This window comes from Colius striatus, chromosome 8 (genome assembly GCF_028858725.1).
Source record: "Colius striatus isolate bColStr4 chromosome 8, bColStr4.1.hap1, whole genome shotgun sequence".
NCBI classification, from domain to species: domain Eukaryota; kingdom Metazoa; phylum Chordata; class Aves; order Coliiformes; family Coliidae; genus Colius; species Colius striatus.
Window position 1 is genome coordinate 34,155,056 of NC_084766.1, and position 25,973 is coordinate 34,181,028.

Consider the following 25,973-nt stretch of genomic DNA (forward strand, 5'->3'; position numbering starts at 1 on the left):
TTTTTAAAGTTGGTCCTAACTTTAATATAGAATCATGGTTCTACCTGTGTTAATATTACCTTTTGTATGTGTTTTTTTAATATGAAGAGGCATAAAATCATTATTCTGAAGCTCCTTTTGTCAGACTTGCAAGAAATTGTGTAGCTATATGAATTTGCATCTATGAAAATTCAGCATGCTCTGCTTGAAACCTAATACTTGTGAGCCACAGAAGCTGCACACAATATACAAAATGTCCCACTAAATCAAAACAATATCATCATCCTCCTCAATACAGGCAAATACAAAATCAACACAAAATCTTGCACAAGGTCCTGAAAGAAAGATTGTCTAGTATCACATTCTAGACTTCTTCTGTCTCCTCCATGACATTACCTATTTTATAGGTGTTAGCTGATTTAACTCATCAACTAAGAAACATGGTGCGATATACAGAGGTACTGCTTGAGGAAAATCTTGACTGTCCTTCCACACTGCAAATATGTGGATATTTCTCCCAATCTAGATCATATTTTTATAGATACATACACATAAATAACAACATGTCAGATTCACTCTTCTCCTAACAGAGGAGCTACATTTACAAAAAGCATCTGAAAACCCACGAGAAGTCTGAAAATCAAATGAGAAAGATAGGCACAGAAAATGTAGTTTCTATTTAAAGTTCATTTCAGATAATTTAACTGGACGTTGCATGCAGAGAAGCTTCAGGTAACTGAGATCTTCTTTTAACTAAAGAAACCCTGGGAGACGTTAGGAAAGACGCATTTTCCCATACTGTGCCATGCTTTTCCAGATGTGCTGAGGTAGAATTAAGGGAAACAGGCTACATACTTATCTCTTGGAAACTCCCACTTCGGGTCTTCTGGCAATTCGTATTCTGAGACTCCTGCCAGCATGGGGGCATCAGCAGTTGAGGAGAGGCGAGTAGTTATCCTCACCAGAGGCGTGTTGGAATTCATGGAGGAGCTCGAGTCAGCCGATACCTGTTGTTGCAGCACGAGATGCAAAAACAACAACAAAACGGCAGAGATGTAATCTTGACCCAAAAGCTGAAAAACAGCAGTAGCTGTTAACCAAGCCAGCTCAGAACAGTGGGATTTGAAAGTGTCTGAACCTAGACTCTTGTTTCTGGTGTGCTCTTCTCATGTATTTACCCTCTCTTGTAAGCACAATGCTGACTCCTAATTGCTGCCAAGGCTGTACATCCATCCCATAGGCCAAAGACCCGGGAAGCTTTAAATATATTCACTCAGAAGATGAAGTAAATAAGCTTTTCCTTCTTTATGTTTATGAAATTAATGTTTTTAATCAGCTGAGAGGATTTATGTCACCAATCTCAGACACCAAAGTGGGCAGCTGATACCATGAGCAGACGTTACCAATGAGCTCCCTTCTCCCACTCACTTCTAGTTGTCCGTGTCACCCTTTCCCCTCCACCCCCAAATCAGTACCCCAATTTGCTGCTTTCCTGGTGTTACAACTGAATTGAAAAATGTTATTTCTGCAAAGACACGTTTTTCATCAGTACCAATGGCCAAGACCACACGCACGTTACTGTGTGGGAAATGCTGGGCTCTCTCACGTATTTCCCAAGCAGTCAATATTGAAAGCATAAAAAGATACCACAACAATTGGGAGATACTTCAGTTTTCAGTTAACTACATTCTTAATTAAGGATTCTGCAGGCAACGTGGAGAAGAGCTCACAAAAATGATTTAGAATGTCCAATGCTTTGAAATGTAATTCACTATGGAATATGATTTCTCATCGGCCTCAACGATCACATTTTCCTTAGGGCACCAAAGATACTTAATGAATACTGCTTTGAAAAAGGAGGCAACTATTCCCATCCATGGAACAAAACCTGCTTTGGTGTGAATGGTGTATCTTCCACAAGGCTTTCTCCTCAAACCTGTAAGCAGCAACCTGCTGATCTCAAGAGTTTCAAGTGAATACAAACACGAGACAAAAATCCTTGTACTGCCACTCTGTCCCCTCCTTTCAGCGTGAATCCTCCTCTCTTCAGGCCATGAGAGTCTTGGCCCAGCCCAAGTCTAGTGGCAGGGTGCAGGTTGTTTCCCATCCTCACATCAGATGGCAGGAGGTGCTTCTTGGCAGCACTGCTGGCACCCTGCCCAAGTTGGAAACCCTGAGCATCAGAGTAACTACCCCTCTCGACCTTCATCCGCATCACCTGAAGTCAACTTCGACAGCAGGTTTGCTTCTGTCGAGTGCCACCAGGCTACAGTTTTGTTCCAGATTAAAAAAAGCAACTATAAGCAAATAGATCCTAACAGCATTAGAGCAAAAATCTACACACACAGAGCAACATGAACACAAAACACTCTTGTCTCTTTAACGTCTGACAAACACAACTTAGTGCTCAGGTATTTCAAGTCCAACTCTCAATTACAGTGTCTCAGCCCACAGAATTACTCGAGCTCCTCAGAACGGGGCTGAAAGGCTTTTGCAACCATGTCATGCTCCTACACGATATGCTTTGATAAGACAAGGCTACAGCTCTCAAAATTCCTCACCATGACTCTGACAACCTGTTTTGTTTGAGAGCGGTTTTTGCAGGTCGACATCCTCAAACCCATCTCATCAAAGGGGGATGGTTTCTTGACATGTTTCTCTAAGATCAGAGATGGAAGACTGGGAAGAGGTTTCATTAGGAAGAAAGCATTAAGGCCTGCTGTAAAAAAAAATTACCCTTGGTAATCAGTTTTGCAGCTGACTGACAGACCTTTCTAGATATAATCATTCTGCATGCAAAGTGTGGTCTCTATGGAACAAGAGAGTGCAACTGTACAAGTAGGGCTACCATTCAAATAAAAAAGGAGGACTGCTTTCTCCCTTGTCCTTCCAACCATCATTAATATTCACTTTCAGCAAATATGAGTACCTGGCACATTCCTCTAGGCTGATAAATGTGGTGACCACTTGGGATACAAACAGAAAACTACTACTGAGGCAGCCTATGTAGCTGTAGAGAAATTAGTGAATGAATATTGAACAGAGTCATTTGAGAGAGATGTTGCTGTGCTCAGTCTGGATGGGAACATGTGCTGGAGCTGAATTGCTCACTCAGAGTTGCACAGCAGGTCAGCATGAGAACCTGGGCTGGAACTGGACTTTTACCTGGGGTTTTTTTGGTCTATTCCTCGTTTTCACCATTTCATTATAGTTTACAAGTGATCATAGAATTGTTTAGGTTGGAAAAGACCTTTAAGATTATCAAGGCCAACTGTTTCCCCAGCACTGCCACGCTGACTTGTCCCTCATCCCCAAAGCTACATGGCTTTGGAATCCCTCCAGGGATGGGGACTCCACCACTTCCCTGGGCAGCCTGGTCTAGTGCTAATAAAAGCTTCACTTGATGCTAGCTCATGAAGTAGCTCAGCACTGAAACTGTGCAAATCTCCATGAACAATGCAACTCTTCTGTCCCCCATGACTTCCCCTAAAGTTCTGGTTTCCAGTTTTAATCTCCCCCATTACAAACCCACCACTTAGTAGTCTACAACCACTTCTTCCAAAATCCACACACCAGCCTTTCTACTGAGATTTTTGAGTCTTGATCTATTTGTCAATTTATTTAACACTGCTTTTACTTTCTCACCTTCCTTTGTCACTTTAGCCATTGTTTCTATGGGGTATCATGATGGCATGGAAGTGAAGCTGTAAAATTTGGATTATATCCCCTTATGAGTCAGAAACGGCCCAAAATGTTCTGGGGCCTTTTTTCATGAACACAATATTTGTATTAGATACAGTTTAGATCTCTGCCAGTTTCCTCTTTTCACTAGCTCTTACAATTCAGAAGTCTCAGCAAGGTTCAAACCTATAAATGTAAACATGCAATAAACTGAAATACTCTGGTGATGCATTTTAAACACAGAAGTTAAGTAACAATACTAATGTATAGAAAAAGCAGATGAAAGACTCTGCCAGTTTCCCTTTTAACACTATTGCACGTGTTTACTTCACGCGGTAACTGGATGATTGGCCAGAGATGCTGTAGGTAACCCAAGTGCATTAACGTGGACAGGGATGATGAGAAATCCAGAGGAACTACCCAGTGCCTGGGAGAAGAAAAATGGACTGTACTCACAGGGAATATGCTTCTGATTGATTAATTTGAGCAGCACAAGGAATTACAGGAGCTCAAGGGCTATAAAAACCTGCTCCAGAAAAGATGAAGCCAACCCAGGCTGGCTTGTAGCTGAAGGAGATTTTCTGTTTCAAAAATGGCCTTTCACCTTTTCTGCAATAGTAAAGAATTAACCTTTGAACTCATCCCTTCAGCATCTTTTTTTCATTGCCTAAAGTGCACTATAAAACAATGAGGAAAATCCTACCTACTCCAAGGTCAGTAGACATGCTCGAGTTTAATCTACATGTATACATTTAAGTAACAGCATACAGACAGCCTTTTTCCAGCTTACTACATTCAGCACTGCTCTCCAATCCTTCACCCTGCAGGTTCAAGAATCAGAGACACATTTCAGAGTGGGGAGTTGCTTTTAAGTATGTAGATGCTCTTTCTGCTTTCAGTGATGCAAAGATTCAAGGTGTCGAGAACACTCAAGGCCATACTGAGATTCTGTAGCAAGCCTGTAATTATACATGGCCAATATACAGACTGCAGGGCCACTTCTGGGTCTACCTGGTGCCAAGAAGCAGCAGCTGGACATGCAAAGTGCATGAGCATCTTGGTCAACCACCCAGCTCACACACAAGTGATTCTCAGAGATTAAGGAACAAAGGTTCTCTAAAGGTCCCTTCCAATCCCTACCATTCTATGATTCCAAAGCAGAGCCAGGGCAGAGAAGCAAGAAAAGTCACCAAGACCTCTTCAAGGTCTACTCAGTGTGTTGGTGACAGTTATTTTAAATAATGACACTACACTAAGAAGGTATTTTGAGTGCAGAATGAAAATCAAAGGAGGCAGAAGTCAGCTTAACACTTAAATACTGTGATGTGTTACCACCCTGTTGAATTAACACCATAAAATATTTTTGTGTGCTTTCTTTCTGCTTTTAAGGAGGCCAGAACCAAGGAAAGTACCAGCCTCAGACAGATCTCTAGCTCCATAAGTGCACTTCAGAAGGAGAAAAGCCCACTGTGTCCAAACCTCACAGACCAATGCATGATATTCCCCATTTTGAAACATTTTTCTTTCAGCCAACACATTGCATTTAATCAGCTCTAAGATAATGCCTTACAAGCATTTCTAAGCCTTGCAGCATTTAAAACAAACCAATCTTTGCTGGAATCTTTAAATGCCATGTGGCAAAATCAGCTGCAGAGCAGTGTGTAATTGTCTGTAATTGATTATGAAGGGTGTTTTCCTCCACTGATGATTTATGCCACGTCCCAAAGCCTCGATCTGTCAGTTCTGGCACTCATGCTGTGAGTTTTTAGCAGCCATGCAGAGATTCCCCATAATTGTCAGTCTTTTTGAAGGCTCTGCTATAAAAGTTAATTTGAAGTCATATGCATAAATGTATATAAATTAGTAAGTAATGCTATTAGCTGTTGATAGAAACAGTCCATCTGAGTGACTGGATCAAGGAACATTGAAAGTTAAATGCATTATATAAACTTAAGAATCCTCAGTTTCAAGTACTGACATTTAAAACATGCATTTCATGAAAAGCACTTCTTTTGAAACACACATACAACAGTAAAACAACAATTCAGTACTACTAGGCAAGTCAATGGTTTCCATATAGATAAACACAAGGATAAAGCAAGAAACTAGAATAGGAGTTACATTGCATGGAATTTACCTTATCCTACTGACAGTTGTGTGCTAATCTTTGTATTTCAGAGTCTCTTCCTTAAAATGAATGGTATTTTTACAGCTCAATACTATGTGAAATACTATGTTACTTTACTTGTTCCAGATTAATTGCCTTTGGTGTTTTTTAGGTTACAGCTGCCATCAGTTTGAACCAGCTACTTTGCTGGGTCTTACTTTAAGCTAATTGGTCTTTACTCATTACAAAAGCACTCATTTTAGCCTTGTGAAGGACTAGACTCCACAAAGATGGTAGATATAAATTAATGGGAATGTATTTAAAACACAAGGCATAAGAAATCATTCCTCCCTATTTAAGACACATACATATGCCCAAGTCGAGAGGGTCCAAACTCAGCTGGTTAACTGTGGCAGCACTAACGAAATGCTTTAGTGATGACAAACACTTCTCCTTGGCTTTGACTGGGCAATCACACCAGATGGGACTGTCTTCTTGTCTGTTTCAATTCTAAGTTATTTGTTAAAGGATAAGTAACTTCTACAACAAAGATGTATATCCTATTGAAGACTACACTTCACCTTTCAGCTCAGTGAGCCTGAAGCCTATACTGTAAATTGCCTCGTGACATTCAACCCTGAATATACTTTTTCCCCCTTCTCTTGCCAGCTGGTGCTTCTGCACAGAACACAACATCAACAGAGCATTGCACCTCTCTGCTTTAATGTGAAGAAGAGGGACTCCTTGCTGCATTTCCCTCTGAGCAGTTGTTCTTTGAAAAGCCAGGTACTCGGTCCTAGCGAGGCTGAGGATTGCAGGAGGAGGGAACTGATAACTCCTGACTTCATCCTGACCCTCCCTATGAATGTGAAAAGAACTGCATTTTGGCAAGAAAAAAATGCCTGCATGTGGGGAATGAGAAAATCCTGTAGTAGCTCAGACTAAATAGTGTGCAAGAATCCAGGCCTGCAAACCAAACCATATGTTACTCTGCAAGACTCTTATCCCACTTAGCCAAGATGGCATCACAGTCATGCAAACGCCTCTTTGTGAACCGGGATTATTTTCATATCCACATCCTTAGGGAGCTTGACCCAGCAGCACAGAGCTTTGAAAACAATATCAAGAATTCCCCAATCTATGGCCTCATTTCTCTGGAATTCCAACAAATCCCATCACCCAGCCCCGGATCGCTGCCCAGATCTCACAGTCTACCTGCCACAAGCATCTCCTCTGCTCACTTTCATCTGTCCTCTCAGCAACACAGACACTTTATTCCTCCCACACACAGCACAAAGGCAAAGGAGAACCTTCTGTGATCAACACACAAAGATTTAGTGACAAAACCCCACCAGGCTTTAAACAGAATCCTCTGAAATACAAACACACAGCATCAAAAAGTAAGCCTGGTGTACAACAAGAAGTTGCATAACCCAGAAACATGGAGTCATTAAATAAAACACCTCCTGGACAATTTGTTAATTCTTGAATTATTTTTTGATTCTGAATAAAAATTCTTAAGAAAAAATAATTAAGAATTACTTTTTAACTCTTGATTTGTGACAAGAAGTCTGAAATCCAAAGCCAGCTTTAAAAGACGCAGAAACTAAACAGCTAGTGAAGCCTTAGAGTCCAAGGAGAAGCCAACTAATAAATTGAGGAATATTAGCTGATGAGCAAGTCTTTAGGGACTGCTTTTCTCACCCTGCTTCTGCAAGCTAGTACAGACAGTTAGTGAAATGACCAGTGAAATCATCAAAACAGAAATACAGATTTCTCTTTACGCTTATAGTAGCTGCATTTTTCTCTGTGAAGACACAAAAGCAGAGAGCTCTCCAAGGAGAAGCTCTTGTGAACAAAAAAAAGTACTCAGGAGAAGTCAGGAGTGGAATTTTTGCTTAGGGATTGAAAAAGGATTAGCACTTCCAAGCCATATACTGCTTTTCAAAAGAAAAAGGATCAATTCCCGCTTTGAAAAGCAAAACGCTGCTTTTGCCAAGAAAATATAGAAATAAACCAAAATAAACCGACAGAACCCTATCTGGAAAGCAAGTTGTGAGACAGAGATATTTTTTTTCTTCTGTGAAAACAATGGCTTTGGAGAAGGTCCATATTGCATCATGTAATGATAAATAACTACACTGAGGGCAGCGGTTGGCACTGCTGTCACCCGCCATGAAATAACACTCTGCCCCTGAGGAACCATTTCCAACTGACACAACTGAGCTCACACCAAACCTTCGGTATTTTTATGTCGTCAACTTCTCTCTGAGTCATTATGATGCTTTTATATTCAGGCAGAAATCTAAGAAGTGTCTTTAATCTAAGCTGATTACACACTCTGGTTAAGTACAGAACATTTGAAAAGCCGTCTTTGTCCAGAAAGCTTCACAGACTTTTAGCCACAGAGATGTGTGAATTGAGCTGAGGGCTTTCTCATCATTTTTTGATATGCTCATGGATTCAAAAGTCCCTCTTCTTCCCAGGAATGTCCAGGCAAAGGAGTAAAATCATAACATTACAAAAAAACCACCCCAAAAGTGGAAAAGAAAGTCAGAAAAGGTAGTAATTAATGTTTTTGCTCATAAAAACCTGCAGCATTTTTTCATATCAAAGTTCAGATCCTCCACCTCAAGCTTTTGTAAAGCACAGCACTTTAGAGGGAGGTGGCTAAAGCATTGCTACTGTGTAGTGTTTTTATCCAAGGAGATTCAGAAAGCATGAAACAAGGGCAGGGATAGAAGTAACACTGTTCCAAATCTCAAGACTAAGCTCCACCCTGACCATGGGTGATCATGCATCTAAATTTAAAACTCTTACCCACTCTAAAGAACTGTTCTTCAGGTACATGTGTTATTCTGACAGTGATAACGCTCTGGACAAGCTGTAAAAGCAACCTGCAGGAATTCTGCACTACCCATTCATGCTGCAGAGAGACCCCAAATAAACCCTTAGATCCAAAGTCCCTGACCAGAACTGAGTTCCAACCCCTGCGGAGGGTCCCTACTCTGAATGAGGTGAACCCCAGCCTCGGATGCCAACAGCCCTCCAGCTTGCAGGTATGAAACCTGAGGGTGGATTTGTTTGGTTCTGAGGTCTATCCTGAAGAGCTACTACAAGAAAAACATATTAAACTTCAGCTTCAAAAGAAACAAGTCTTTCCAGAGAGGATAGTGTGTGGGAATGGAGGCTGTTTTGGCAAGTGATGGTCTGTGACAAAGCCAAAGTCCTGTTACTCGTTCAACTGGTTTGCTCCTCTCCAGAAATGCTCATTGCCAGCCACAAGCAATTGCAAAACCTATTTCATGCAACGCTGCTGTGTGTATTTTAAGGCTGCCATTTGCTTTTGTTCCTCCCTTAAAAGCATCAGCACCTTAATCAAGCTGTCCGAGATCTGATACAGCATCTCCTTGTTTTTACTTTACTACAGTTCTTTTTCTATTTTGGGAGTGTTTCTGGATGCTTAGCTATGAAATCCACATTCTCTCCAAATTCTTCCTGAAAAACACCTCTCTGTATCTAGTACCTAGTTACTGCAATAATAGTCACCTTAGAAACTTAAATACACAATTAAATAGGATTCTGTTCCAAAGTCCACGAGTTCCATGAGCTGTGGGATCAGGCCCCAAAACACTTTAAATACATCTTTTCCATCTGTAGACTGTTAATACAGAACATATTCCACTTTTTTAACATTGCTTTAACATCCTTACCCTGATTTCCTTGCCTGGAGACACACATTGCTGTGGCAAGATGTACTTTCTCCCCACGCCAGTCTCCTAGGCTGCCAGGCTAAATCCCTCCCCTACTGCAATTTGATGTAATGTTTATTTATCCTTCCTCTTCCAAAGCTTTCATGGGAACAATGTGCTGGCTTAGTTGCTTGGTAAAAAGGTTTTTTCAGACTCTTTATCTACTTTCTGTTACCTGTCTGCGCAGAGGGATTCGCTTTGTCAGCTTATGGACAGCGGGCTGGCTGCTGAAATCGGGCTTCTTGGTGGTGTTCTTCATGCGACACACGACGACTATCACCACCATGCAGGAAATTAAGAAGACCCCTATGCAGTAAATGGCTATTTCCAGGTAGTCTGGAGATGTTGGGTATTCCTTTTCTTTTTCAGGAGCTGGATTGGAAGTTTTTAGGAGGGAACAAGCATGCCACAGGGTTAGCACCACAGTATAAGCATAGTTCAGCACAGTGCTTGGGATAACTTGGTTAAAACATCAGCAATTCTGGCAGCGACTGTGTGACATACAGAATACTGTGAATGTTTAGGCCATCTTGCAATCTGAGCAAAATTCCTCCTTCTAGGTCATTGCTTTGACTTCTCAGTTTATCACTGAGCATGAGCTTGTGCATGTACGTGCACATACATAGACACACACGTCTGCCTATGTGGGTAGTTACATACCCATGGAATATTAGATGATCAAACATAATATTAAGGGCCAAGAACAAAAGTGTTCAAACTAGGGTCAAGTTCCTTTTGTTGCTCCAGTCAAACTTCAGAAGCACTGTACTTCCTTCTAATCACAGAGACACATCTAAAGATAAAATAGTGGATTAGCTAGCCCAAAAGAAAAGTGTGTACATTTGCAAATAGATCTTCAAGCTTGAATTTGCATTGTCTGTTTATCCAAAATTTCCACTGGGACCTCAAAATATAGAGGGGAGGCAGAACGAACTGCTCCCTCATTATGTTTCTACACTCAGGTTAGGGGCTTCAAGAGGGTTTCAAGGACTCAGCTTCCCTCGCTGTGGTTTGTGCTGGGTGCCTAATTCCCCTCAGGCCCTTTGAGGAGCCCAGAGTTGGATTAAAAAGCATAGGGCAAGCACAAGCTGAATTGCTAGCAATAGGTTAATTAACAAGTCCTCCTCTGCAAGGACTTACCTATTTCAAGTAATCTCATTGGTAGTTATTAGTCTCTGAGATTAGATTTGAATGGGAGCGGTTTGACATCACTGTTGCCCTGATTGAAACCATTTTGGAGGTATCTTTAAGATAGTTACATATGCAAACACTGCCCCTAATCCTTTATCTGGGATTCAGCCCCCCTGGATAAACAGCATTCCACAGCAATCAGTCACTCCACAAGCAATGCACCTTCAAGCTGAAATTTCCTTGTGCCTGATTGGAGGCTTCTTAAAAAGATTTCGTTCAAGAAAATCGGTTCAAACAAATGCTGTTTCAGGCACTTGCAAAACGCAAACGCTGCTAGCAGAAGCAAGCTCTGCACAAGCACTGCTTTGCCTGCTTGGTGACAGACAGCTCAGTGCTCGTGTAAGAGATGTAATAAAGTTGTCTTGGTCAATATATTTTAATAAAGGTAAGAAATTATCTGCAGAAAGTGGGAACATTTTGCTCCCATAATGTGAACCTCAGCATTTTGCACGTGCAAGTTTGGTACTTTTTTACTTAGCATTGACAATTAATAAAGCACAAGATGACCCAGCAAACCTCAGGTGGTTCATGTTCTTTCAAAGGAACTCCTAAGGCAGCTGCCAACAGTTATAAATGAGAACGTTTGACTAGTGTCAAAACCAACTACAGTTACATCCTCTAACAGCTGATAACAATTTTCAGGCAATAAAGCACATTGATGTTTGTTTCTTTTAAGGACAGAAACACCATCAACCCCAGAACAGCAAGGCATGCTTTGCAGTAAAAGCAAATGACTTTTCTTAGGGCATGCAATGTTTAAAGATGCACGGAGCCGATTCCCAAGATATGGAAGGCACTGCTTCTGTACACGACTCACTGACATCAAAATCAGACTTTCTGCAAGACATCCAGATGATACATAAAAGTGAATTTAAGCACACTGAGTGGTTCAGGTATTTTAATGAACCACCAGATGACCGTGGCCAAATTAGTCTGGAAGGTTTATGAGAAACTTTTGAATTTCCTCCTCTTGAAAAGGTTTACAATGATTAATGTGCTGGTTTTCAGTTATTTCACTGAAGTGCTAAGGAAATGCAGTTCCTTAGCATTTCTGAACATCCAACAGATGTAAAAATATTCCAAATAAGTAAAAGAGTCTTTCCCCCCCCCCTTTTTTTGTCATTGTTAGGTTTTTGGAGTTGCAAGTACAGGACAAAACAACTCGCTGGCTCGAGACAATCGTGTTTGATTAAAACAATCATTGTAAAAGTCCTTTTCTGAGACAGAAGCCGTGCTGGTTCTGCAGCAATCAACAAGGGGAAAAAACAAAAAGAGGAAAAAACCACAGAAAGAGAGCAGTGTATACCTGGCAGAACTGTCAACCATGCAGTGTGAAAGGATATCCCAATAGAATTACCCGCCAAGCATGTATACTCCCCAGCATCCTCAAAAGTTACATTCCGTATATAGAGAACCTCAATTTCTTTGTCCGTGGTGTTAACACCGGCAGCCTAGAAAAAAAACAAGAGGGAAGCAAGAGAAAAAAAAGCTAGACATTGAAGGAATTCTTGTGGATAGGGAGGTGGAGCCACAGGGCTTTGCACTTCGGAAAGGCAGAGGTGCAGAGATGCGAAGCTCCTTCCCCATCCACAAACCCTCATCCGAAAGACGTTTACCAACAGGTCCCAGCTCACCTCAGAAAGTAATCAACACCCTTCACCAGGCCTAGACTCACCACCTAAACATGCATGCAATCAAGTGACATGGAAAAATTAACCCACAGTGCTTTCTTTTTATTTTTTTTCCTTCTTTTTGAATAAGAGAAAGTTGAAAGAAAAAGAGAACACAAAGCAGGACAGGAGGCAGGATCCTTCACTCGTAGTTACCTGTTTCAGAGGAAAGAATTTACTATAAAAATACAATCTGAAAGGAGCTTTAATTTTTTTTTAAAAGGCAAATTCTGCTCCAAAAGGCACAATTTTGTAACTGTCTTAAGCAGTGGATGGTCTTTGCATCATCCACTGCCCTACATGTAAATATTGTACATTGTGCAATGTTGCCAAATCTCATTTTAATCTGAAGTCTGGTCATATTTGGTGGTGTGTTTAGAAGCAGAGTGGAAGATCTCTCAGCTGTTGTTGAAAGAAGACCAGTTATTCACAGGAAATGTTGAGAAAAATTGGACCTTAAAGGTTCAAGAACTAAGAGATGGGGGGGAAAAAAAACCCCAACATTTATTTTTTCTAAACCTTAAGAGACTGAAAAAGTATCCTGGAAGTTGTTTCTCTTCCTGATTTCCTTCCAGACTTGTTAAATCTCTGGCTTCACAAGTCATTACGCACCAAACCAATCAGTGTATCGGTGATTATCCAAAAATCACACAAATAAGAGTAAATCTTAGGCCTGGAACTTTCCAGCTGTCCCAAGGGTCTCTATGATGGAGATTCAGAGAAGTTATTGTTTGCTGCTTTTTGTCTCTGCTCCATTCAAAAACGTTACTTTGAAATAGAGGATGAGTGAATAAACACGTTATAACCTGACCATTCTAAAGCAAATTCAACTGTGTGTTGCAGTCACAGTGTTGCCAGTCTTTATTGTTATTAATGGGTTATTATCCAGTTAATAACAAGTGAACAACAACTGGAAAATTCTCCCACCCTGCAGAGTCACAGGTGCTGTGGGAAGTTGTGACTAAACTGACCTGACTTATGCTTCAGTGGCACTTATGTGAACATTTCAAATATATATACACACATGTGTGTATATATATGTGTAAGTATCTGCCAATTAGTTTGTAATTACATTGTCAAATGAGTATCCTAGATGTGAACTGCACAATATGCAGAATAAATGACCAAACTAGACATGAACACACAGACACAAAGACACCAAACGCAAGAGAGGATAAAGATAAGTGTCAGAAATCAGGGCTTATGGTACACATAGAACGTTGTGGGAATTTTTCCATGGCTGCTGGTGTAATACCAGTTGCATCACCAAAGGAGGATTACACATATACCACAAGGCCAAAGAGTTATCCTACAAGCTGCCTGCAAGTCTCCCAAAGCACCACTTTTTCCAGCTTTTACATCCAGCTTGCTTTAAAAAACATTGTTACCTTGTAGACTCGGCAGAACAGAGAGCCAGGCAGACTGGTTGGCCTCCCCTATATAATTGGAGACCTTACAAATATATTCTCCAGCGTCCGCCTCTGTCACATTGTACAGTGTCAGCACTTCAGCATTGGAACTATTTATCCCCGAATGCTAGAATAGACCAATAACACAGGAGAACAACGTCACTGCTGCCCAAAATGGACACCAATCTGTCTATGGTCCCACCACCAACACGTCATAAGAATATGCCTTCAGCTTCACACAGGTATCAGCGTCAAAACATCGAAGGTCTGGGGGTTTTGTTGTTGGTTTGTTGTTTGGGTTTGGCTTTTATTAATAAATCCGAAGCATCACACGAGGGGTTAGAAAACAGCAGTATAGGGGGGAAAAAAGCACCAGTTGCATGGAACAAGATGGTACAGAGCTGGCTGTCCTGCCTGCCAGCATGCTGAAGTTTTGGCAATGACACCCAGCTCAGAAAACTTGGGCTTTCCTTGGTCAGGGGTTGCTCAAAACATCAGCCAGCAGGAATGACACCTGCGATACGCTGGCAAAAAATGGACATCTCTGTAGGCTCAACATCCAGAAAGCCCAATCCTGCCAACAGGCTTTTGGAAGCAGGTGCCACAGCACTTAGAAATAAAGAGGCTGAAGGAATGTGAGTGAAATGGAGCAGATTGTCCCAGGTATGTTTTGGATGCGTTCTACACATGTGGAAATGCCAAGGATGTTCCTTGAGAAGGTTTTCATTTTTTTTCTGAATAAGTCATGCCTGGAAACACTGAGAGGTAAAGGACTTCGTGGAAGTAACAAAGAGCAAATAATATCTACAAGCTGCATAATTAGCATTTAAACAATCAAAAGTCTACCTAACTCATTATTTCCTTTGTAACAGAAACACTTCCATTTTGAGAAGTTGAAATCCCAGAACTCTTGAATTCGCATCAAATCAATTCAATGCTCTAAAAGTCATCACCATCATCTGTAAAGCCTCACCTTCAAAACCTGAAGATAGGGCAGTCCATCTGGTCCGTATTTACTGCCATTCTTCTCTACGTGTTTTATCCACTGGATGTGAGGTTGAGCATCGCTGTAGACTTTGCAGACAAACTCGACGTCACCTCCAACAACCGCAGAGGCATTCGCTGGAAGGCCGGCTTGGAGGATGGGCCTGTGGGGTGAGCGCTCTGTTCACGTGGGGAGGGGGAGCGAGAAGGAGAGAGAGAGAGAAATAAAGATGCATAAATAAGCCTTGCTGCCAAGAAAACTGTAAGTGAACTCGAGCCAAAAAGCCCTGTAAGCCTGTTGGCTGACTCCTCTGAAATAGCACTACAGCCAAAACGTATAACGAAAACTACAGTTCGAAGGAGATGACTTGGGCACTACACTTGTCATATAAACAGCTCTTTGTGGGGAGGGCAGAAACTGTACTTAAAAACTTTAAGCATTTTTCATAGCTCAATCCAGCAAGAACTACGTTAAACATCTTCCTTGGTTTTTTAAAGTCATTGTAATAAGTACCACTGAGTTTTTAAACATTCTAGTTGGACTAAAGCACCACACATTAAGAAGATTATTAATTCATTTTAAAACCTGAGTCATGTGTTCAGGGAATGTCTCAAGACTAGCAACAGAAGCCTCAGCACTGAGACTCCTCACATGGGACTGCACATACCAGACAGTTCAACCTTTGCAAACACTCTGACCAATACAATAGCTGCTCTCTGCTCTATCCAGACACAGCAGCGGGGACACCAGCTCCTTCTTATTCTGAGCAGGACACTGGGAAACAGAGAGTTGTCTGGAAAACTGCAGTGTATTTAATGTGAGCCAACAGAGCTTTTAATCTATAGGCTTGCTTGAGCATTTATCAAATATTCTCAGTCAAGCTCACATCACTGAATATCCTGAGTGCACTCTGTATCATCTAGGTAACCAGTGAGCCACTGCTGACAGCATTCCAGCTCAATTCTGTGGCTGTGACATACATAGTCTTGGGGGAAATCATCAATGTGAGCCTCACTCTGTTATGACAGCAAGGAAGCTTTCCATCATCATCACTAAGACTGAGACAAGGGGAAACGGCTTCAAACAAAGAAGGAAGATTTAGATTAGATTTACAGAACTTCTTCCCTGTGAGGGTGACGAAGCTGCCCACTGGCTGTGGCTGCATCATCCCTGAAAGTCTTCAAGGTCAGGTTGGAGGAGGCTTGGAGCAACCTGGACAAGTGTAAGGTGTCCCTGCCCATGGCAGGGAACTGGAACGAGTCTCTCTGATCCAAACCATTCTGTGATTCTCTCATCTGTCAGCTGCTAAAATCTGGGTGAAGAACCAGTTCCCCAGCCTCCAGGACCACCAACAGCCTTTTTTTGCTGGACAAGGCAATTGGGCTAAGCATAAAAAATAAATTCTCTTATGTGACAGTTGAATGAGTCCTCAAAATGAAATGCTCTGGTTACCAAACTGCTGTATTGTTCAGTCAGTAGGATAGACACGTACTTTCAACCTATGAATTATAAGCAAAATGCTCATTGCCTATCCCCATCTCCAGCTGCCATTCTCCCCTGCTCCAGGAATTCTTTCAAAGACTAAAAACAATGGACCTAAATATTTATTTTTAGAGGCTGCACACTGTCAAAGCTTTGCTGTTAGGAGCCAAATCAGCTGAATTTCAAATCAAGCACTCCTTAAACATACCAGCTTCCAATAAACTGTTTCATAAGCAAACATTGTGAGTATAATAGCAAATAACGATGCCCATGGAACAATGGGATCTTTGATACAGCCCAATATATTTGGCACGCAGCGAACATCTACTGGGAATTTACTTGCTGAGGCTACGCTGGCAGCATAGTACAAAGCAGCAGTCTCATTTAACCTGTGGCAAAAGTGCATTTGTGCTGCAGTTATTAAATTATTCCACAGCTATGTGTGTCATTTTCAAAGATCTAGGAACAGGTTGATATGTTTTAATTTGTAAATTACAGTAGAACATATAAATTACTATTTTACGGTTCTGGAGAGAACTTCTCGTTTCTCACCTTATACTAAATAAGCTCTAATTCCATCTCCCTCACTCCTTTATTTGGGTACAAAAACAGCAAGCAAAAATCTCTCTTTAATAGAAACCTTACACCATCTTCCAAAACTTATTACAGCTGCCTTCAGTATAAAATGAAACCTTAGAGAATGTTATTTAAAATGTTTTTTAGAAGTCAGTAGGCCTCATGTTTCATTTCTCCACATCAGGGTTTGATTTCCTTTGTGACCTTATACTCTGCCCTTAAACAAACCAGAGAATGAGGCCAGAAACATCTTGGAAAAGTTCCTACTATGCCAGCATCAAGACACAAAATGTGTTTAGTTTATTCTGATAGTCATCAATGATTTAATCTTTTATTGATGACTGTCAAACGTTTCCTCTACCAAAAAAGAGGAGGCAAAGCAAAGAAGTAAAAGCAAAGTTCTGACATTCTTGGTGCCAAATGCCTATAAAAAAAATAAATGAAGTCTGTGCAAATGTCTAAGTGCATTCACGTAGCCACTTGTGAAATTTATTCTCTAAGGGTAAATGTGTTAAAAACAAATGTTGAATGCCCCCCAATATTTGGAATAATGCTTACTGCCCATCAATTCCTCCACTCCAGCAGAAGGGAGCACTCCTATGCCCACACAGCAAACAGCACACAGAACATAACCCCATTGGTGCAAATTCAGTGGGACTTCATGACAATTCTGGAGTCCAGGGACCACAAAAAACTGACTCAGTATTAGAGAAATTCATTGAAACTAGAGAAACTTCCACTAATTACAAATGACCAAGTATAATTCTGCACAGCATCATTTCTTGGAAACAGTCATTTAGGATGACTGTCTTTCCTATTTCTCTGCAAACCACACGTTGGGACATCCCTTTTTCCTATAGTAGCTAGCAACAGGACAAGGGGTAATAAGATGAAGCTGGAGCACAAAAAGTTCCACTTAAATATAAGAAAAACCCTATTTTATTGTTGAGGTGAGGGAGCCCTGGCACAGGCTGCCCAGAGGGGTTGTGGAGGCTCCTTCCTTGGAGGTCTTCAAGACCCGCTTGGACATGTTCCTATGTGACCTGATCTAGGTGACCCTGCTTCTGCAGGGGGGTTGGACTGGATGATCTCTAAAGGTCCCTTCCAATCCCTACCATTCTGTGATTCTATGACTCTGCTTAAGCACAGGTACTGTCAAAACCATATTCATAAGCCTCACACCACTATTTGTAATTAAAATACAAGCCTTACATTTATAAACAAGTATCACCACTCAAATGGCTAAAGTAATATTAGATGGAAATCCTGTGTTCTTTTTACTAAAGATTAGCAAAGAGTCAAAGTTGCCTTTAAAAAAAAACCCAAAGGCTGGTGAAACTAATTTTATCATTAGCTTTACATAACCTAATAATTTTAATCAAGACTGTTACTAAACTACAGTGACTACATACATCTCTACTCAGACAAACAATATCTTCCAACATCAACCTCGTAAGTTCTGTAGCCCTACTGATTTCAGTATTCCACTTGCTCATTAAAATTGAATGAAATAAGAACCTCAAGAAACTCATCTTTGTTACTTGAATACTGAAGTTTCAGTATGTTATTCTCAGTGCTATCACAAGTCAAAACTAAGTCAAGAACATATGCTGTAATACAGAAAACCACCCCATAGATGAGCTGTCTTCAAGGATACTGAACAGTACATCATAAGGACAGTGAAAAAGCAATACACACTAATTTCATTACCATAAATATTAGTGAACTACACACAGATCTACAAGATTTTTCAGATATGCCCTGCTTTCTCAGACACCTTTCTTGTTCAAAGGAAATGTAACGGATGTTTAAAAGCAAGTGTAAAACATTGAGGCATACACACATTGAAAAAATACTTTCTGTACATCAATCTGAAAGCAACTGAGCCAAACTCTTAATTCCATACAAATCTTCATATGTTACATTTCAGTTTTATTCTAGTTCTTCCCAAAGTCTAAACTTATAACACTTCTAAAGAGAAGGTATGCTTAATGCTGGGTCCCACCTCAAGAGGCACATACCAGCTTGTTTCCTCCACCTTGCAATTTAGATACAAATCCACCATCATCTTCATTTGAGGAGTTAATTATCTACAAAAGGCAGATTGGAAATGACTGCTCCTTTGAGGAGGACCATATTCAAGGCTAGAGGCATCTAAATTTTACACCACCATAAAAGTGTCCAGGGCTTGAGCATTTCTGCTCAGAATTACTTATCTATAGACAAACAAACTTGCTATCCACAAAGACTGACAAAGAGACCTGCCCAATGGCTTACTTAGAAAGTGTAATTTAGCCTGTTAATGTTAAAACTTCAGAATATCTTCCTCCAAGATAGAAAATTGCAAAGAATCCAGGGAAACTAGAAAGTTCCAAGCCTTCAAAAACCTGCCACAATGGAAGGAGCTGCCCAGGAAGCTCCCAGCTCTGCAGGACACCTGGAGATGAGTGAGAGACCATCGTGACACAGATGATGGAGGACAACATGACTGGAAGGACTATCCAAGAGCCCCAACACCTCACAAGTAGTCCTGAGAACTGGCTCTTTAAGAAGTTCAAGTCCCTGAACAGGTGTTTCCTACAAAAAGACCTCATCCTTCTCCTATCCTTGGCTTTATCTCTTTCATCTTTGTTTTGCTGACCAGCTGCAGCCAACACAGGGAAATTAGAGAAGAGACAGAGAGAGAAAAGTCACCATGCAAAGGCTTAAGGTGAAGACACTGGGGTAGGGAGCTGGGTGATAGGGGTCAAAAGTTTCACAGCCAACAAGAGATCAGAAGATGCGATCCCACCACTCTGGTCCTAGGGAGAAGGTTGCAGGGATGGAAAAACTGCTGGAAGAAAGGCTGTTTGCTGGGTATGCCAGCAGAGACAAGATGTAGGGCAGGATCTACTGCTGCCAGGAGCTGGAGTGGAGTGTTATTGTGACTGAAAGAGTGGCTCTGCCATCACTGGAGTGCCTTGGCAAGGAGAGGAGACAATAACTCCGGAAGGGGTGAGCTCTGAGGCCTACCCTAAAGCCAAGTCTCCGTAGCAACGTGGCTGTGCCAGGAGCTCAGAAGAGCTCTGGTAATTGTCTACTCAAGCCTCCTTGTCACCCTAGCACAGACAGTTCAGGACCTTTCTTGAGAGCTAAAAGCCAGAACCAAAGCCCACCGAAGTCAGAGGAAAATCTCACATGGAATTCAATGGGCTTTGGACAAGGCAGCTGATTCACTTAAAGGGGGAAAAAAAAGAAAGAAAACTACTCTTATTTTCTCCTTTTGAATGTGCTTGTTTCCTCTCCTTGCAAATGTGTGATTCGAGTGTTTACTAGGAAAAAAAAATGTTGAATAACAAAGGCAAACCCGAACATGAGTTCTGAGGACAACACAGATCTCCTCAATTAAGAGGGCTGGGGGGATTGATTTTTTTCCCCTCCCACGATTTTTTGACACATTTATCACAGTTTTTAATACTAGTTTTGATATGTTACTGACTCATCAGGAGTCACCTTGACAGCTGCCACTGTGAAGTCACAGTGTGCTCCCTCAAATGATGCCTCTCAGTGCATCAGTAGCCCTTCCGAATCAATAGCCTCTAGCAGACATTTTAATCACTCATCAGTGAATAAAAAAAATGAAGTGTTTCCAGTTCCCCCTCTGCTTAACTGAAAACACAGACCTGCCATGCCCTCTTCACTTGCCCTCGTCAGCACAGCATGTTCAGCTCAAGTTGCTTATTTTGCCTGACTGCGAGCTTGGGAAGTCTCCAGCAGCAGTCTGGCTGGACAATGTTCCATTGGAAACACTGCCCATTCCCAGCCATCTTCCTTCTGATCATGCAACATCTGTTGCATTGGAAAATGCCAATTATCCTGTAAATTATGGGTCTCAAAAGCATCCTACAGCAGTTTAGGCCAGACTTGCAATCACAGTCCCTTGCTTTGGCTTTGGCTGAGCATCCCAAAGTTGCAAGACTGACTCTTCAGCCTTAAAAAAATAAAAATAGTAAGAGAAAATGCAGCAATCACAGCCTTTTCAACTTGGACTGAAATATTTCTCCCTCATGTTTCCCTTTCACCCAGCATGGAGCACTCTCCCACCATTTCACTGACACATGTACCTAACATGGGAAGTCTCAGAATGCTGCTGAGGTCCCTGAGCAACCACAGGATACCAGTCCCTATTTGGGTGAAATATCAAAAGAAAGATTTAAGTATTTATCAACTCCTCACTGCTCAGTGAGTGAAGACCTTTCAAGTTTCTGTTTTGCCCTAGCTGACAGCAAAGGAACCCATTTGCACAGAGACACACAAGGATCACTTCATGAAAGTTCCCACCTACACGAGCTGCAAATCTGGCCTTGGTTCCCAAGTACTCAAAGGCTAGATTAATTATTGCTCTCTAAATTAGAGAGCTCTTTTGAGGAGAGTTCCAGGAACAGCCAAGCATGAGGAATTGCAACTCAGATTTCTCCATAAATCCAGCATTACCCAAGTTCATACAAAGGACCCGATTTGAAACTCCTCTTGCTCTTCATACCCCTAGGTGGAGCGGCATAGGAGGGGTCTGACCAAACAGATGTCAGAGTCCCCACAGGAATTTCCTCCTTCAAGGTAGCTTTCTGCATATGGGCCAAGACAAATCTTTGCTTCCTTTCTCCAGCAATAAGCAGTTGCTTATGCGGGCCTGTACTCTATGAAATGCTGGAAGGAAAACACTGCTAATTCCACTATTTGCTTCATGGCGTGGAGGAGTAAGGTTGAGTGCTGGCTGCTCTTGCAAAAGATCAGAAACAACTGAGCAGGTGTAGGCAAAATGCCTCTACTAATTAATGTCCTACACTATATACATGAGCCAAGAGCTGAGCAGCTTATACCAGCTGCACGTCAGTTTGGTTTCCTTTCTCCGTAACATGAAGCACTGCATGTTGTTTATGGCCAATTCAGAAGTGCTGATGAACTGTCATGTTCCATTTATATGTACATACCAACACACCCCTCGAATCATTGCTTCCTAGGTAATTTATACATGCCATGGTAGCATCCACAGCAAGTTAGGGACAGTGCCCCTTTCCCAAATCCTGCAAAATCTGATGTTTTAAGGCCTCAAGGAGTAACAGAGCACTGTCATTAAACACTATGAGTAAATGGTCATCTCTGGAAGAATGCTTGATGAGGAACAGGGTTCTCTTAGGCAGACTAGAATAGCTTATGGATCAGACTAGCATATCCAGTGCTGATGAAACTATGCCAGATAAATGTTGGCATCTTTTATCAGCAGGTATTAGCCAATAAATGTGGATACTATACAATGTGCCTATACAGCAAGAGTCCTCATGCATAGCATTTCCTATTGAAACAACTCTACTTGAAGAAGTCACCTCCTTAGCCAAAAGCTCAGGGGTATGGCTGCAGCTGGAGCTTCCAGCCCTCACAAGTGAACCCAGTGAGACCTAGAGCGGCACGGGGATCTGCTCATGCAGGTAAGAGTGAGGGGCTAACCTCCATAGATCATTTTTAAACTCCCTTTGTCCTCAAATTTAGAAACCTTTTATATAAACTGGAGGCATTTCCTTCTGCTGCTGTCACACACTTCTTCATCGACAACTATTGGACCCAAGCGACCATCTCTGCTTTGGTTTGTGAACCAGTATCAGCCATCAGCATAAAGTGAGACTGTAGGGAACCAGACTCCATATGAATTTTAGTTCTAAAGATTAAAATCTTGACACAGACATCAGAAGCAAACCTATCTGCTATCTACAGCAAAGCCTTTGCCACCCCATCCAACTTCCTTGTGCCACTCAAGCCCTCCTACTTACCAAGGCCAGTCAGTAGAAGGCAATGCCTTTTAAAATCTTTACAGAAACTCATCGAGTGTATTCAAACTCTTTGTCCTTGGCTCCACCACCTTCACCTCCAATCTGAAATAATGGCACTGTTTCTACAGCAGGTAAAGCTCCCACTGATATTATCCCATCTGTCTCTTTGGATAGCTCTACAGCACAGCTTCAGTTTGCTGTCCTAGGTGTATTTTTGCTAAAATTTATCTTCTCATAACACCTTCACAGCCTAAGTTCACCTGCACACCTCTTTCTCATATAGCAGCATGCCAGCAAAGAGCAAGCAAGACTAACTTATTTGGCCTGATAGAAAGCCCACTGATGTCAGTGAAAACGAAGGAGGGGGAGAAATCACAATCAAAACTAGTTAAAAGCTCTCCTTTCAAATCACACATATATCAGAGGATTAGGAGATGGAAACACCCAGCCAGCCCAGGGCTAAGGTAGACAACGTGAACACTTTTGTTTTAAAACATGAAATTATCAACAGAGGTTTAAGACCACTTTGTCTTTAAAGCAAAGCTTTATTATCAGGCTGACATAGTATGGGTTTCATCAGCCCCATGGAGCAGAAAAGGTCATTGCAGCAAATCTTGGAGCTCACTTGCAGTATCCCTCACACACGGCACGCATAAGCAAAAGCTTCATACAAGTCTGAACAAAGCAGGGAGAGGCCTTCTTTCAGGGTGAAAAAACATGGGAAAGAACAATGAGGAACTGAAATTTTCATTTTAAATTCTTTTCAGTGTACCCTAACGGAAAAAGGCTACAAGAGGATACAAAAAACCAACTTGTGACTTCTCACAGACAAGTGGTAAAATTTTATTGTTCTGGCTGTTTCCAGAGACTGCATTAACTTTTACACATAGACATATCATCCTTTGTACTGTGCACAGCTCCCAGCACTCAGCTGCTTTATAATAACCAGAGACAACGCTGGGGTCCAGCATCATTAGACTGGACTCTTCAGTAGGCCCTGCCAAAGGTTTACTGTACGCCTGGCAAGTAGCTTCTCTCCCACAGAGATGATGTCCTCTCCCAGCTGCAGTGGGTTTAACTCACCAGGGCACCCAGTAATGCCATAAAGCACACAGTGAGAGTTATTATTGCTGTTGTTCTTGTGACCTGACTGCATAGTTTTCATCCTCTAAACTTCCCTTCCTGAAAACAGCTCTGCCTTTAAAGTAAAATGGAAAAGATTATGTAAACCTTTAAAAGCTTTCTCGTATTTCTACACTCCTCCCCATTTGTTGCACAGCACACTTGCTCTGTTTAGCAATGCAGGTGTGAAATTATCAGGACCACAGTAATCCCCCTTCGCCAGCTCCCTGCCTCCCCTTCTAGACCTGGCCACCCAGCTGCCTGACTGACCATACCCACTGCACAGGCTCCCAGGGCAGCAGGGGCGCTCCAGCACTCAAAGTTGCAATGCTGGACCATCCTGCCTCAGTCTCAAGTCATGCTATGTCAGACCTCATTCAGCCTCTGGGCTCACATGGAGTGTGAGACATCCCCCTATCTGGATCACACTCCTGCAACATTGAATCCATAACCACCAGATGCTGAAGAGGACTGCTCTTGGGAAGACCTTGATTATACACATCTGCTGTTGTATTTCTAGTACAGGTCAAGTTTGCAAGATGCAACAGACATCTTTTTTTCCAAGTAGAACAGTTTCACATTTTAGCAGACTTGTCCACACTTTGATGCTGCCAGATCTGTCACCATTTTACGTATCTGACTCTAATACCATCCCTCAAGGTTTTTTACTCTCCTGCATTGCCAACCTCTGAGAAATCCCCCCCTACCTTTTCACTCTTGCATCATCCCAGTCTCGCCCCTCCCCATCCTGAGTTCCTTACAGTCATGCACAACCCCTGATGTCTACTGTCCATCCACTTTGACCTCTGCCACACCTCTTTTAATCCTAATTTAATCCCCTAAACCAGCAGTGTGGTGGTCTCACCCAGGATTCAGCTCACCCAATTCCGTGTTTCCTCCTGTGCCTGGGGACAACATGAAGAAATGCTGGTGCAGACTCCTCATTAATAAGGCAGACATGAATTATCACCTTGTGTTTGCCTTTGACATGGTCCATTCATCCTGTCTGGATCATAGCTCATCTATGACTTTTCTGTATTTGTGATAACTTCAGTTTATCTTTTTAAGAGGACATAACATTACTGATTTACTGGCAATCACACTTCCATTTTTTCCAGTAACAAAATCATGTGCAAAGACTGAATCAGATCAAAAAGCTCCTCTTGCTAGGTAGACAGGGCTTTTGACACTTGCCAACTGCACATTTTAACAAGGCAACAGTCTTGTTAGCATCTTCAGACAACTCCTGCAAATTCCTACTTGCATTTCCACGAGTAGGGTACTGCACGAATTAGAAGGCATGATTAAAAATGATAATAACAGAGCTGAAACAATATCCTGTTCATCATTCATCAAAAGAAAGAGAAATACCTGCCTTGGGGCTGTAATAAGACAGAAAGTGGGACATGGAGACTAGTCCTCCCCCAGCACTCCACAGGAAGCATTCCAAACATGACAAATTCACTGTTCACCCAGCAGATGAAGTAATGACACTAGTATTTGTCCATGAAGTGTAATTTAGCCAGATTACTCCAATGAAATCAGAAGCTTTAATGCTATAAAACTTAGGGGTTGGAATATTTTTACCTTATTAAGGAAGAGGGGGGGTGGAAGGCCATAAGCTTTCCTTTTCCCTTAGCTGAACCATCACACTGTGGTCTTTGTTTTCGGGAGGGAACCGCACAGCCTCCAGCGCTAAACAATTTGAGCAATTTCTTCTCAGGTGCACACACCTTGCCAAAAGCTTAGTGCCAGGTGTAAAGTCCACACTTGGCCTTATCAGTACATTAAATAAGATCTTCTTCCCTCCCGGCCTAACCAAATACCTGAGGGCTTGCAATGAGTGTGGATTCCTTCATGCTTCCAGCCCGTCTCATCATGTCCCATGCCCCAAGCACTTGGGTGAAGACATCAAGCCAAAGCTTGTCCATGTAGAGACAGTCAACAACTACAAGCACATCTGCCAGAAATGCAAGTTTAGGCTTGGTTGTAATACCTGCACTTAACTCCTGCCAGACATTAATGATGCAACAGCCAAGGCATGTATTTAGTTGGTGTCAGTTTCCTTCTCGTATGTAACCTGAATCCTAAAAATAATCTTTGGAAATATAGGAACATGCTATAGTTAAGTCAAACTAATTCTGAACTTTAAAAGAAGCAAATAACAATGCACATGTGTTTATGGATTTGAGAATGACAAAATGGAAACACCTCC

General features: G+C 41.7%; 1 protein-coding gene across 10 annotated transcripts in view; it reads right to left on the reverse strand.

Moving 5' to 3' along the window:
• FGFR2 (fibroblast growth factor receptor 2) overlaps window positions 1-25,973 on the reverse strand; it is an 83,511-nt gene that overhangs the window by 17,067 nt on the left and 40,471 nt on the right. For 3 of the 10 annotated variants that reach the window (XM_062001654.1, XM_062001652.1, XM_062001647.1), the window contains 4 exons: window positions 14,763-14,953; window positions 12,017-12,161; window positions 9,688-9,891; window positions 835-985 (listed from right to left, as the gene is read on the reverse strand). In XM_062001654.1, the coding sequence (XP_061857638.1) occupies window positions 835-985; window positions 9,688-9,891; window positions 12,017-12,161; window positions 14,763-14,953 (691 nt within the window). Of the gene's footprint in view, window positions 1-834; window positions 987-9,687; window positions 9,892-12,016; window positions 12,162-13,768; window positions 13,917-14,762; window positions 14,954-25,973 lie in introns of all 10 variants that reach the window. The other 7 variants (XM_062001649.1, XM_062001651.1, XM_062001650.1 and 4 more) reach the window with 4 other exon arrangements.